General features: G+C 37.4%; 1 protein-coding gene across 3 annotated transcripts in view; it reads right to left on the bottom strand.

Annotated features, from left to right (window-relative positions):
• TTC3 (tetratricopeptide repeat domain 3) overlaps window positions 1-15766 on the bottom strand; it is a 67693-nt gene that overhangs the window by 48023 nt on the left and 3904 nt on the right. For 2 of the 3 annotated variants that reach the window (XM_069871564.1, XM_069871580.1), the window contains exons 3-13: window positions 14992-15037; window positions 13686-13818; window positions 13201-13288; window positions 11866-11919; window positions 9505-9628; window positions 8534-8619; window positions 7652-7746; window positions 5448-5510; window positions 1700-1754; window positions 831-993; window positions 671-716 (exon numbers count right to left, since the gene is read on the bottom strand). In XM_069871564.1, coding sequence (XP_069727665.1) covers window positions 671-716; window positions 831-993; window positions 1700-1754; window positions 5448-5510; window positions 7652-7746; window positions 8534-8619; window positions 9505-9628; window positions 11866-11919; window positions 13201-13288; window positions 13686-13818; window positions 14992-15037 — 953 coding nt within the window. The remainder of the gene's footprint in view (window positions 1-670; window positions 717-830; window positions 994-1699; window positions 1755-5447; window positions 5511-7651; window positions 7747-8533; window positions 8620-9504; window positions 9629-11865; window positions 11920-13200; window positions 13289-13685; window positions 13819-14991; window positions 15038-15766) is intronic. The other variant, XM_069871573.1, reaches the window with a different exon arrangement.

The raw sequence follows: 15766 nt of genomic DNA, 5'->3' as shown, positions 1-15766 counted from the left end.
TCAGTACAAGGAGACCATTAAAAATAAAAGATCATCCAGAAAAATGTTGAATACATAACTTACAGTATATATTGTAACTTAGCTCAGTCTGTGAACACAGTCTCTCACTGTCTCTGAGTGACAGCACTGTGCAAAAGCACAGAATAGATGTGGCAAAACCAAATTTCTACATACCAGGATACACATTCATTTTTATCATTGCCAAAAAGCATTTGCTAGCACTCAGTTCCTCCAATCAGCTTAATCTCCTACTGAACTTTGTATAGCAAAGTTAACACATTCTCAGGCACCAAATTGCCTCAACAGCAAAGTACTTCAAGTTGGGAGGACAGAAAACATGAAAATGTAGCTGCTTCCTATTATTTCTACAGCAGGTAAACTTAATGCTTAAGGAAACTGCTTGGAAGTATAACACATCTCAAGACAACTTATTTCCTAAGAGTCCTCTTTACTCCTAGGCTGCACTCTGGTTGCAGTTCTGGAAAGCTTATTCCTTTCATTTTCATTTACTAATAAATAACAAAATTTAAGCAATATCTATACTAAATATTACTTAAATTTTATGTATATTTATATATAAAATTTATAAATAAAATATTACTCGTATTTATATTAGTTTATATAAGCGTTGCTCATTTTAAAAAAAAAAAAAGACTTGACAGTTGCTTACTTTTTCTCAAGTGACTTCTTTGGGTTTGGTTCGTGTTGTTGAATACCTATAGAAAATTATATAGGTAGGGGAAAAAAAAAATCAGCTAGCTTCAAAGACAAGTTAGCAATGAGGGAGTTTTGCTCTGTTCAAGGCAGATTTTGAAATGAGGAAAGGTTACCATTGATTTCTTCTATTGTCTTCCTTAACTTTTCATTTTGTTGAATGAGATCCTTAAGTCCATCAAAAATATTCTTGCATAGTTCTTGAGCTCTCTCATTAGCTTCCAAAGCCAGTTCATGTTCCCCCAGTAATGACAGTGCCTTACAGAAGTGGTAGTGACCCTACATGGACAGGAATTTGAATTTCAAGCATTCATTCACAGAAATAAGAAAACCAATTTCTATCAGAAAAAGCTGCAGCAGACAAAACAAAGGAAAATTTAACATACTTAAAAGTTATCAAGTCCACCTGTTCCACATCATATGATGAATAATCTAAGTTTTCAACTACTCAGCACGCTAAAACAGAAAGCTAATTCACTGGGAGCAGCATCTAGCCTCTGGCTTTGGAACACAGCAAATTTACTTTATCCCCTATCTCAACTACTACTTTGCAATTTTGTAACCATCCCTTATTTACTCTTCTTTAGGCCAAGAATATTGGGAAATACATGTTGCTCATTAATCATTATTTTTTTACTGTAAGGACTAAAAATATTCTTTTTCAAGCATTGTGATAACATAGCTATGCACAACAATGTAATTGTTTTCTTCTGTCTTACACATGCAGAAGACCATGTGACAACATTTACAAGCACATCAAAATAACATTTTTAATATAAAAAAACCAAACAAACTATATAATTCGCTGACTGAAGCAGAATGCTCAGTCCATAAGGGTAAAGTGTTCATTTTACTGCCGTTAGCACTAAACGCAGATGAGAACATGCCACATATACCTGGGACAATCCAGTACTTCAGACTCTGGGTTCTTACATTGGTTTATAGTACCAACAAAGAAATATTTGGAGATGTATATGAAACTAACCTTCGGCCAATTAGGCTTCAAAACAATGGCTCTTTTTCCATCAGCAAGAGCTTTCCTTAGAGAATAAAGGAAAAAAGATGAGGTATTTATCATTCATACTTCAGAAAAAATCTACAAATCAGATGTACAAAGCACTATAAAAACATAAAAGCACAGTCCATTCACCTGTGTAAAGGCACGGTCAGATAATGCTTCTCAGCTGAAACTTATCTGGGTTAAAATGTTACAGCATTTCACCCATCAGATATTTTTTCCCTCCCCTTTTCTACTAGGTTTTCCAGCATTTCTGCATAGGCACCTACCCCCTAACTCAGTTCTAACAAAGTGTTCCTTTAAAAAGCAAAGCCTTAATAAAAAAAGCCTGGATACCAAACCAAAGGATTTTGACAGAAATTATACTACAGTTACATAATCATAGCTAGAGATTTGAAGGCACAAATATTACCTGCTGAGCAGGTAAAAAAAGTACAAAAAACAATAGCCTCCAAAACTCCTAACAACTGAAGCCCAAGTATACACCCAACTGACTTTGTATATATGAGGTGTTGTGGAATAACCACAATTACAATTTTGGTCAGGTCAGAAGAGAAGCACAGTATCCCTACAGCTACAGGAGAGGGCAGTGAGCAGCAGTGGTGGCTTCTGCTGATACCAACACTGTCTGAAGCAAGAAGTTATGGAGTTCATATACCATTGGGATATACCACTCCTCCTTCACTGAACTAGCTGCGTCAGATAGCAGGACAAATAGCTCATTCCTTCATTGCCTGGGTCATGCTGACCCACTGAAGCCTTTAGAAAATGTCTGCACCAAGACATAAAACTTCAGAGACCTTCAAGGTGATAACCATTTTACTTTCAGAAACAGAAGGAATGTGAAAAATAATCTCATTTCACATTAAAGTCATCATCAATTGCCTTGTCACCACCACTGGTTTTGTAACTGTTACAGCAGGAAAGATTGTACAGAGGGATCTGAAGCAGGAGAATAAGACACTCTGTGGTAAAGAAGGCTAGATACTAAAGAGAAGCCTGAAAGACACAATTTAGAGACGAGAAGTACGTTTTACACAACAAAATCCTTCAGAGATTTCAATGAGAATTGATTCAGTGAAATGAAAGAGTCAGAACCACCCCCTTCGAAGCAGAGAACCCCAAGGTACAAATGTCAGAAATCAGAGATGTAGCAATACATTTTTAAAACCTGGTAATTAAAAAACCCCAGCAGAGGTAGTGACTAGAATGGGAGAAACTGCACCTGGAAGGTTTTGCAAAGGAAAGAAAAATGCTTAGGTAAAAAACAGACATAAGGGTATAGATATTAAGAGATTACAAAAGCAGTTGAAAAGATTAGAAAAAAATGAAGCACTGGTCTCATTCTCTAGTGCGTGCTGTTACGTTTTGTTTTCACTCAATCAGTCCTTCCTCCAGTGCCAACTTTATACTGCCTCGTGCACTGCTAGGGAAGTTGCCCCAGGCACTATCAAAATACCAAAAGAGAAGACCCAGCTGTGGTGAAAGGCTCTGTTCCATACCAAAGCCTGGGAGGGAATAGGACCGTTGCCTCTCACTAGGCTCTGAAAACAAGAGGCATACATACGCCTTCAGAGAAGCCATGAACTCTCCATGAGATGATCTGGAGAACACTACAGAACTGCACAGTCCTGAACTGTAGTACTGCTGCCACCAATAGCAGGCCTAAGCTCAGTGCCAAGTGGGGAAAACCGCAGGGCTGAGGTTTCTCAGTCTCCCTCAGCGTGAACTACATCTAGACCTGCCTGCAGCTTCCTTTTACTTGGTTTAATTGTGGCAGCAATTTCTGTAACTGACCCGGTGTCCACAGCTAATTTGTTCCGCCTGTGTTTATCTTGGTGTGGTACAACCATAGATTTAGACTGAATAACTGCTTGTTACTACTATCTATACAGAAGGAGGTATTTATAACTCCAAAATGATGATGCCCTGTAAAGTACAACCCTGATATAACAGCAGATACTTTGTGGACACAAAAGATCAACACAGATTAGTATTAGGCACAAGAAGACAAGAGACAGAGCATAAGCTTTAGAACAGAGACCTCAGGGTTATAAATAATTCACCAACGGTCAGGGTGAACATGCTGTAAGGGTCCATCAAAGGATCGATTTCTGCCTCAACATTTTCTCATCAGGTGCTAAGCCTCAGAACTTGACTGTATATATCACAGATGCAGGCCTTATGAAAACAGCCAAAGCTGGTATGCAAAGAAGTGTTGTACCTGCCAAAGCTGGTACAGAACGAATGCTTTGTACCTGCCTCCAAAGCCTCCCTGCTACCTGTACCTACTATTGTGAAAGATCCATGAAGTAAAGAAAAAGACAGGAAAATTAATGATAGGGCTTAACACAGACCCATATCCCAACAGAGCATGCACGAAGAATAGTTCAAACAGATTTCAAGGTGATAATGACTACTGGCCTTCATCGGGAGACCCCAAGTCGACCACTGCCACCAGGAGGAGTGCACGTGCAGGGGGAGGAGACCTGCCTCCAAACCAGACATTCCTCTCTCTGCATGTGTGGCCTCCTAGGTGGAGATTGGCACATCTCCACAGAAGCAAAGGCGGGTCACAAGGAGATTGACTAGCATAAAAGACAGCTCTGGAGCAGCTGAATTTTGAAGATCTTCCCCACCATGAGATCACCTCGATCGAAGACAGAAGCAGTGGAACACCTTTTGGACCGGGACCCCCAGAGATGCCGGATGTCTATGACCCGTGGTGGTAGCTGTAAACCCCTTTTTCTTCCCTTTTCTCCCCATCTTCTCCTTATTCTCTCTTTCTATCACACGCCGCTTTATGGGCACAATTAATAAAGTTACTGTTTGGATTGAAATTTAACTCGCTTGACTTGTTGAATTATTGCTTTTTTTTTTTCACTCTGAGATCACAGCTGAAATAAACCATCACGTGTCCACTTCGGAGTGGACCGTGACACATGCCAAATCCAGACAAATACACTTCCATAGTAACAAAGAAAAAGTAAGAGCTATAAAAAGCACCGTGTACAGCAAACTCAGATGTAAAACAGAGCTGCAGATGAACAAAGACAAAGCAAAGGTGCAATAGAATGCTAGCAAACACAAAAGCGACCCCAAGTGGATCCCAGAGTGAGGAAACCATCAGCATGAACATCACATTCCTCCTAGAGGACGACTCTGCAGCTCTCTAACCCCACTGCTACAGCAACAGAACTACCAACTTTAGTACCTACTCAGAGGAGCAGTGGAGGGGTGAGCATAACTCCAGGAAAATGGGCAGAAACTAAGAATCATGTGGACAAGTAATTTTAGTTACATTGTCATTATCTTTTTTTATTTCAAAAGTTAGATCTGAACTAATAACAATGAGACCCTTAAAACTTCACTTGAGTCATGAGTGCAAGACTACTATCATGCTAACAATAAATTCTTGGGTTGGCTGTACATAAAAGATATACATCCATTTTGTGCATAAACAAGACTGTAGCTTAACAACTGGCTTAAGGAAAATAATCCTTATATCCACGATGAGTTATAATAAAACCACAATAATCACCAGTACTGAGATTCTTCCCCCTGTTGATAACCCCCCACTCCAATTTTAAATGGTATTACATACTGCCAACAGATACACCTCATATTATTAATTTTTCTTATTATCAGAAATATATTGACAATTTTTAACTGCAGATCCCACAACGTTTCTGATGATAAACAAGGGATTACTTACTTGTACTGTTTTGTGAGAATTAAACAAAGAGCTCGGTTTCCATACAGGAGATGGTTTACAGGACTTAAAAAAAAAAAAAAAAAGTTAGCAACATAGATTACTTTCTAAAATTTTAAAGTTTTCAAAATAAATGGTTGCAAACACTCTAGCACCAACAATTATATACAAGTTTCCTTGAATAGTCCCATTGATTTACAAGTTAAATCACTGGGCATAGTAGTTTTAATCATGTAACAATTTGGAAGATTTGGGCCCACTAATGCAACTTCCAACCGATTCAATTTGTTTTCAGCCTACTTAAAAAATAATACAAAAAAAGTAGAGGGATTTAAACTCATTCTCCAACTCACCAGGCTCTAACAAATGAATCAAAGCACACCTTAAATGGTGCAAATGTATGGCTGACATGTTCCCTCTGAGCTTTGTTAACAAAAGAGAGAGAGACAGCCAGCCAAAACGCCCAAACATACAAACAAAAAGTCAAAGAAAGGCATAAGGCATGGAAAGTCCAGCTCAACTATCACATACACTCCATTTTAGTTTGTTCTGGAATTCCTAATTTCGAAGGCCCAATTAATTCAAATATCCCATGAATATTTCTGGATCATAGAATCATAGAATAGTTTGGGTTGGAAGGGACCTTAAAGCCAGTTCCAACCCCCCTGCCATGGGCAGGGACACCTCCCACTAGATCAGGCTGCCCAAGGCCCCATCCAGCCTAGCCTTTAACAACTCCAGGGATGGGGCAGCCACAGCTTCCCTGGGCAACCTGTGCCACTCTCATCGTGAAGAAATTATTTCTTATGTCTAGTCTAAATCTGTCCCTCTCCAATTTATACCCATTCCCCCTCATCCTATCACTACAAGCCTTTGTGAACAGTCCCCAGCTTTCTTGTAGGCCCCTTTCAGGTACTGGAAGGTTGTTATAAGATCCCCTCAAAGCCTGCTCTTCCCCATGCTGAAGTCTCCAGTCCATCACTGGGTCTACAACTTTTCCATAACCCTCTGCTTGACTGGGCAGACTAAGCAGCATACCCAAAGAGATAAAGCATTCATTGCCCCCACAATGTACCTAATGGAGAATGGGAAGGGGCAATCAGTATATGTAATCCAGCAATCACTTGAAAGAAAGCCAAGGGAGGATGCAGCTAATTAGTGAAGGAGTGTGAAAGTCAGCTCACACTGGGAGAACAAGAAAGGGAAGACAGTGCGCAGAGCAGATGAAGAAGAATTTTCTAGCTGATAGACATGACTGAGCTGTTCTTCACCTTTCAGCAGCGTCTGGAGGACAAAGAACAGTTTCAAGCAAATAGCTGTAACAGCTTAACTCCAGAGCCCCTAGAAACCATGAGACTTCCTTTGCTCTTTCCAAGCCACGGCATTTTTTTTTGTTCTTTCACTACATTTTGCTTCCCTGTCCCTACCATCAGCTACCCCGAGCAAAGCCTTCTCAGCCTGCCCCCATCATCTCAGATACAGCCACCTGACTGAAGTAAGCCTACTCATCTTTTCAAGGAGGTTAAAATCAGCTTGAATTCGGTATGTATCCCACTATGTGACATAAAACCTGCAGCAAGACATCAGCAATATGCTAATCCTTTCAGCTGCACAATTATAAAGCTACAGACTACACAATGAAAAAAAAATTTGCACAAGCAATTTTTTATGAAAGGTGGAACTTTATGAATTTCAACATATTTTTACATACCAGAACTTGTAAAAGCAGCATTTGCTCTACTACAACACAAACAGCAATTACACCAAATGGAAATTAAGCCTATCACATAGAGTTGGCAAGAACTTAAAAATAAACACTTGTTCTTGTTCACTCTTTCTGTATCATAACCAAGATGATAAATATTTGCAACAGTTGGCCATACGTTCCACTGGAAAAATATTTAGGACTGATGATATCAAAAGTGGCTGTTCACACCAAATAACTTACTTCCTTTCAGGTTTATTATACACACTGTTAGCCAATTTAGATCAGCTTTAAACCCTAGGCGAGCTTTGGGGGCAGTAAAAGTGCAAACAACCACTAGTAACAAGAAATAAAATAGAGCAAAAACTGTGTTACGTAGCTTTTTTTTTTTTTTCATGAAGTATCTTTTGGACCCAAGTAGAGTAGCTTCTGCAAAACTACACAAAATCAGGATACATCTAAATAAGCTGAACACAAACTACTTAACCAGTTTAGTTCTTACCAAAATTCTATGGCTTTAGTATATGACATTATAGCACGATCAAAGTTTCTTTGGGAAAATTCCTCGTTTCCTTTCTGTTTCATAAATTCACTGTTCTGCGAAATCAAGAAAAAACAATTTGGCAATCACTGTAATTAACCTCAGCTGCAATGAGAAGTAAACAAAACATTTAACAAGAGGCAGCTAAGTTTTTATGCTTGTAAAAACAGTTTACATATGCACTACTAGTAGCAATTTAATACTCTTAATTCATTGCAATTAATAAGCTTAAAGGTGTACAAATGAGTGTTATACAGACAAGAATACAATGAACAATAATTAAAAACCAGGACTAACTCAAAAGGTCTCCTGGGTTCCATAGTATCGTTGGCATCAAAAGTGAGCATGTGATAAATAGCAAAGTAGGCCTCGTATATTGCACAACTCAACCAGTTCCCTACTCAGTGCCTTTCAGCGTAGCTCCTGAACTATAGAATTGTAGCAAGGAAGATAGAGGAATTAACCAGACTCCTATAGCATAAAAAAACAAATACTACGCTAAAGGAACACGTGGGAAAGAATTTGAAAGCATCTTATTTCTGTTTTAAAAGGATCAAGTTGCACAATCTTCTACCAATACACATTTCCTGAGTTTTCCAGGGGATGAGGAAGGGAACACTCTCCAACGTACACCGGCAACATAAACAACTAATGTTCTATTTATTAGGCCAGGACTTCAAGGTAACCATTCATGTCAGGACAATTATTCACTCAAGCTTCTGAAACCTTTATCTTTAACCTTTGATCATTCAGTGATTTTTATCACCTTCAAGGATACAAAACACCCTCAAAAAATAACAACAAAAAATAAAAGCACAAACATGTTCTAATATCTTCTCTTACCCTTCTACACTCTTCACACGTCATAGCTTCAAATTCTTCAACTAAATTACAATCTTCCAAAGCAACTTTAGTAATGACACATTTGCCTGCAGACAAAATTCAGAAAAGTACAGTAGAAGCAAAATTTGACATACCAACTAAATATTAGGAACAAATTAAGCAACAGAAACATTCAAAAGAAAAGGAATTATTTATTATTAACTAAGCCCAAAATAACTGGCTGCAGATCACCAAACACTTAAGCCCTTGCCTAAGTTCAAGCAATCATGAGAAACTTGTTTGTATTTTAAAGAAATCTGCATTATAAAGATTTGTAAATATTTGTATTTTAAAGAATTTGTACTTCAGTACTTAACTATAAAAGCACTCTTCTCCTCAGATGGAAATTTGATTTCTACTATCCCATTACTTACTGCAACAGCTGAGTTGGAATGCTATATGCAAAAAGTAAGACTAGAATACAGGCCATTTAATACACATCAAAACCAGCAGTCTGGGAGCTTCTCGTTCTTGCAGCAGAAGTTCTGCTGCTAGTGTTAATATCTTATGGTAACTCTCATGAGCGACATAAGCTAGTTTTTTTTAATATGACTAACATTTCAATTAATATTTTGACAAAAAATGCAAAATGTTTAACAGAAAGACCCAAATAATATTTTGTGCAACTTTCAAGTTAATGCTAAGCTAAAGGATAGCAGGGCACATATACAGCCCACAATGAACACCAAAGTGAAAAAATACCCTGAATTCCCATTCGGAAAGAGCAAATGCACTGCAAGTACAACCCATGTACAGAGATCCAAGGAAGAATTTGCTTGTTCAAGCAAGTGAAAAGAAAGTAAAGAAACCAGTGAACCACCATTATTTTTCCAGTCACTCCCAGACTAACAAAATATATACAAATATTATGTCATAACTACAACACAGGTGACTTCCCTCACTGTTGTTTTTTCAAAAGTGTTCATACTTACATATAGCAAAGAAAGCTTCAAGACAGACTAAACCAAAACCAGCGAGGTCATCCAGCTTTTGCAGGAAACTGGTACCACCTAGGTATCTGATCCAGCTAAGTGCATCGCTAACATCAAAGACACCCTATTTCAATTGAAGAAAAAGAAAACAAAGGAAGAAAAGTTAAATAATTCTATGCAAAGCAAAGCCCTGAAAAAAAAACCCAAAACCAAACAACAACCAAAAGGTCATTGGCAATGTACTGGAAGTATTCCATGTAAATATAACAAACAATACTACTGCAGCACTTACACTATGCACTTATTACTGATTTATAGAATCATAGAATAACCAGGTTGGAAGAGACCCACCGGATCATCGAGTCCAACCATTCCTATCAAACACTAAACCATGTCCCTTAGCACCTCGTCCACCCGTGCCTTAAACACCTCCAGGGAAGGTGACTCAACCACCTCCCTGGGTAGCCTGTTCCAGTGTCCAATGACCCCTTCTGTGAAAATTTTTTTCCTGATGTCCAGCCTAAACCTCCCCTGGTGGAGCTTGAGGCCATTTCCTCTTGTCCTGTCCCTCTGAAGCAGACAACAACATAGAAATATAAGTATCTGGATAAATTAAGCATGGCATAATACAACATATTCACAAAATGAGAACAGTCATTCTTTCAACAAGAGAGCCATTCAAATTACAGAATTGTATTTGGAAACTTCTTTTGGTGATGGCACACAAAATGGTTTCAGTGTGAAGGGACAAGGCTGATTAAAAACCCCAAAGTTCTCCAGGCTGTTAGACATGCAGACTTGGGCTAAGACTTAATTCCATAAATCATGACTTCCTTCTACTCAAACTAAATTTAAGTTACTTGTGCTATCGAGCTCTGTTTGAAAGGAAGAGATTGAATGAAAAATGACTATTGCCTTGGATATTCCACATAATCTGGGTCTACAGATTTGGAAAAATAATTTGAAAACTCACATGATTAAGACAAATACCAAAAAAATATAGGAACTGGGTTACCCAGCAGTAATATACAGTTGTAGCTATTCTGCTTCTTCTTTTGCTGTCAGCTGCAAAATTGCATTCCAGCTTCAATATTGTTATTTTAATTTTTTTGCCTTTAACCTACAGAAGACAGCAGAAACTAGAAAGTGGGGGAAAAGGTTACAAACTAGGAAGAGAGTAAACAGCCTCACGTTGCTCCAGGGGAAGTACAAGTACAAGATGGGGCACAAGCCGACACTGGAAAAACAATGGCTATAAACAACTGGCCAAGTTTAAAAGAGATCTGAATAAAATCAGGAAAAAGCAGTTTCTAACATACATAAAACATACTGTATATAGTAAAGTCACATGTAACTTGAACGTGCAGACCAATGAAAATAAAGAGCAAGGTATGAAAGCGCATCACAAAACAAAAATAAGGCACTTCAGCAGATCCTAGAACAAGGAAGATGAAATCATTAACAGCAATCCCCACAGCAAAGAACTCCAGCTAGCTATGACGATACCCCTCACCACACACACACACAAACACCTGACGGAAGTCATTCATGTTAGGATTTCAAGAAGCAGGATGAGGGTGAGCACAACACCAGGAAAGCGTCAGATACTAGGAAGCATGTGTATTACAATTTTAATTGTACTATTAGTGTCATTACAGTTTGGGTTTTTTCTGCTTAGGAGTATTTGTTTCTCTCTTCTTCTGCAATAATTCATTCAGGAAGACTTCAACTATATTAACGATAACTTATTGTCTTTACACATAAAGTATGTTGTCCTTTTGACAATACCAATACTTCCAGCGTAACATACCCTTACCAGCACAGAAAGCACAAAGCAAAACACACCACAAAGATACAACTGTGTGCTTATGGGAGGGAATCTAAGAATCTTCAAGACTGAAGGCAGAGACAGCAGAAAGACATCTCAAAGGAACAAGCCTTCAACAAGAAACAGCAAATCTGCATGAAAGCAACAAGGAAAGCCACCAGCAGGTACCAGAGCAGATACTGGAGGGTTGACCTAGACGTCCAGCTGCACAACCTAAACCCACCCAACCACACAGCAACAGCACCCTCCAAGAGAAACCATTTATTTTCAGCATGTGAACTAACCACAGAGTTCTTACTCATTTTGGTCTTCTTACACAGAGAGTATTTATTTCACAGTATCCATCACACACAGACTTAATTTTGTGGCTCAGAGTTGCAACAATGGGAACTCCAGTCCTATATACCACATATTCCAAAAACTACAGACTCAATTTATGCAAGTATTTTAAAATTTTAGGTAACTGTACAGATACTTTGTTTGTATTCACACATCAAGAAGCATTCCTATTACAAACAATTTGAGAAACTTACATTTTCAATGTTGCTGCCAATTCTCAGTATCCCACCAATAAAACGTGGAACATTCTGGGAGAGGGATAGAAAACAAGAACAAACTATTAACATGTGATAATTTTAATCCTTATCTGCTCAGGTTCAACTCTAACATTTTCTGTTCGGCTCGAATGTAGTATCATGTGGACAGTTGCTTTCTTCCATTTCATAGTTTCAGGAAATATTCCTGTATTCAGTAGCAAATTCCCTACCATTTCTGTTGAAAAATAAATAAATGATGACATGGAAACAGTGGAAATAGAGAATACATGAATGCTGTGACATCCAGTTAGGAAATTCAGTCACTTAACCCACTTCTGCAGTTAACTATATACTAAAGAACCAGCTGATACATCCAATGAAAAACATCCAAAACAACAGTATTTCCTCTCCTGAGATCTTCTGCTCCTCCAAATAAATTTTACTATTGGATATACAGTCTTTTACATGGAGAAGGAAATGCAGGTTAAAGAAGTAAGAAGCGGGAAGCAGAGAAACAGGGAAGTGGGAATATACACAGGCCCTCTCATATAAGGATTAAATGAGAGACTGCCAGAGGAGTAAAGAGCACAAAGAACTCATCACATCAGACAAAATGGAAAAACTGCAGGGACATCCTGAACTACAAGGAGATGAAAATAGAGAATTTGGATAGCCTGAAGGAGAGAGCAGCAAAAAGAGCATATGGAAGAATGAATCCACAAGATCAATATAGTACATGAATTTCTAATCACAGAAAGTCATATAACAAACAGTAAGGTGGACTGGAAAAGCACAGCTTGGGGTTGAGCAGCGAATTTCAACAAACCAACTGTTTTAAAAACGTCATAACTGAATTAAAGAAAAAAACCAAAAAAACAAACAACAAAACAACAGAAACCTTTTCCCTTCAGCTGCTGAGAACATGTCTTGTTATCACTCTGCACTGTTGTTTCTGTTCCAAATTAGCAACAACAGCAAATATGACATATCTTTTGTTGAATAAGGAAAAAATAACTGAGGGGGGAAAAACATAGGTAAATTGTTCACCCGGGAATAGTGCTTTTTTTCTCATTGATATGACGCCCTTAGCATTTCACAAATGCCCCAGTCAACTGCATTATTGACTCTGCAAATATTCAGTAAGTTATTCCAACTGTAATAAAGTCTGTGACACATTTTATTTCTAGAAAGCTGCAATTCAATTATCGGACAACTCATTCACTCCAACAAAAGGAAATGTCTCATTTAAGATATAAGCCCAAGATGTTTAAGGTAGATGTAATTAACCTATTATACTCAAAAACTTACACAAAGTTAAAATATAGTACTTACAGCAACTTTTTTAATTAAATCAAAAAGGTCTTCCAAAATGTCTAATTCACAGACTCTCTTCCAATTCCACTCTAAAATCTCTGAACTGCTTCAAAACAGAACAAGTTATTATTTAGAAAAATAACACTGTGTTACATGATCTTAATACTACTATTTATATGTAAGCAAGAGTATGTTTACAAACTCAAATCCAGCCCTTCAGAACAGGAGAAAACCAAACAGCTGTAAAGGTTTTGGTACTTTTGAAATATAGGGCATCCATTTAAGTACTTAAAAAAACTCTTAGATTCCAAACTTCAGAAACCCATTCTTAGCATCTTCTGTATATTCAAGAACTATGCCTTCTGATGTAAACTAACTTTGCTCATTGGTAATAGCACTCCTGTAGTTAACCACTACTGAAAATATATGTCTTACAGAGGCAACAGGAAAAAAAACCCCAAAACATAAAGGCTGATGGAACCATTTCAAGAATGATTACTTACTTCAAGCCAGCTGCTAATGAATTACTTTCACTCACGAAGAGAGGAGACCAAAAGACGCTTACTTTAATAATGTCACAATATTCTCTTAACACATCAATTGGCAGGCTGCACCACACCTGACAGGGATCAACATCTTCAAGAAAATGGTAAAGAATTAGACCACACAATTTAGGCATTACAAGTAATCAAAGTCCAAATAAACATACAAAACCATCAGTTATTTCCACACTGTGTTCCTAGTACAATCTAACTAAAACCAGAAAACCTGAACAACCTAAATATATCTGGCAACTTGAGTTTTTTTATAAATTGAAGGAGAAGAGGGAATTTACATGAAAGTAAGAATAGGGACTTGTTGTTTTTTACATTCCTTGCCCAAGGAATTACCTGTGTTCTGAATTGATTTAATACATTATAGACTGGTAAATGCAGCATGCTTCTAAAGAGCCTAACAACGGCTGTGAGCTGTTTAATGGCTGTCAGGGATGCTATTTTCCATACAAAACATGAGCACCTTCTAACTGTATCCATTTAATTACGTTCTACAGTAAATCCGGGGTAGTGTGGAATATAGCAACATAGTACATAAAGATCAACAATACTCTTTTTTCTCCAGAGGCCATTATGTATGTGATGCACAGCTCTTTTAAAAACGCAATCTATTTTCCTCAAAAAGTGTCTTTAAAAGGTAAAGAGCCTTATTAGAATTTTGAGGTGGCATCAAGTGCTCTCAGAACAAAAGCATTATCACGTGAGAGCCTGAATACATGCAAGAGTTAATACTACACAGCTGGTTGTGTCAATTTTGAGTTTCCCACACATTACAGATAACCATTTGTATAGTGAATAGTATTGAAGAACTTGGCATACTGTTGTCACCTGCTTTTCTGCAACTAATAAAGAAATATTTTTTAAATATTATAACTGCAAATCTTAACCTATAAAGATCATCTTGAAGGTGTCTTTAGACCTATATAGCTAAAACACAGCTACAATTAAAACACACATAATGAACACAAGCCTTTAATTTCCATCCTCAAAACATGAATTGACTGCACCTATGTACATGTTATTGACTATTTACACTGTTCTCACAAATGTATAGCAGTCCTCCACACATTACATTCAGGCAAAACGATGAGGATTTTTCCAGTGCAAAAGAACATACAAATGGTTCTACTTGGAAATAATAATTTTCACTTATTCAGACAAAATAAGGAAAAAGGGAAATAGCAATCACAAAAGATCCAAGCACAGCACATAAAGCATGCTAGAAAGTTATACAATATTGGTTTAGTTTACACACCTGTTTTAGGCTTATGCAGTGATCGCTGTTTTAATAGTCCATAACCCTGAAGATAAACATATTTTTTAACATTACACATCTTGCAAATGCATTACACTAACTAAAGCAATGATTACTTAACTGTTTCTGAATATTAAACCAATACAAACAGTTCACATCAGGGGAAGGGAGGAATAGAAGTGATTTTTACATTCTATCACCAATTCTATGTCTCAACAAAAGGTAATTATTGCACATATTTATATCAGTATAAAAGATGGTCTGTGGTTATATTTTCATAAGCAAGCAGCACGATCAAATAGGGAAAAAAATCTATCAAGCAAAGTACTTTGTACTGCATTAGTTAAAATCTAGTGCCACAGACAGAGCACCCATTCATGGTTAATGCACATTACCTATACTCTTAAAAGCACTTTCTAGACTAGTTTCATCCCCTGTGAATTCCACTAGCATGCTTTAAGACCTCTTCACAACACAAACCAAAACATGAAAGACAAGGACGACAAGGATATTTGCTTCAAAAATGTTCTTCTAATCCAAACTAAAATACTAATGCAGACACATAAAATAATAGCTTTAGCTAATTCATTTTGTTTCGCTAACTATTATTGACTATAACTATTTACTAATTAACTAAAATACTCATGCATACACCAAGGACCCATACAGGAAAATTATCTCTATGTACGTACTCATTCTGAACAGGAACTGTTTAGAAAATGTTAATAACACTCATTCAATGCATACGAGCATCCTGGTACGTTCTAAGACCAAT

Source organism: Phaenicophaeus curvirostris, chromosome 1 (genome assembly GCF_032191515.1).
Source record: "Phaenicophaeus curvirostris isolate KB17595 chromosome 1, BPBGC_Pcur_1.0, whole genome shotgun sequence".
NCBI classification, from domain to species: Eukaryota; Metazoa; Chordata; class Aves; order Cuculiformes; family Cuculidae; genus Phaenicophaeus; species Phaenicophaeus curvirostris.
Note: the sequence above shows the minus strand (reverse complement) of the source record. Positions and strands in the feature narration are given on the sequence as shown.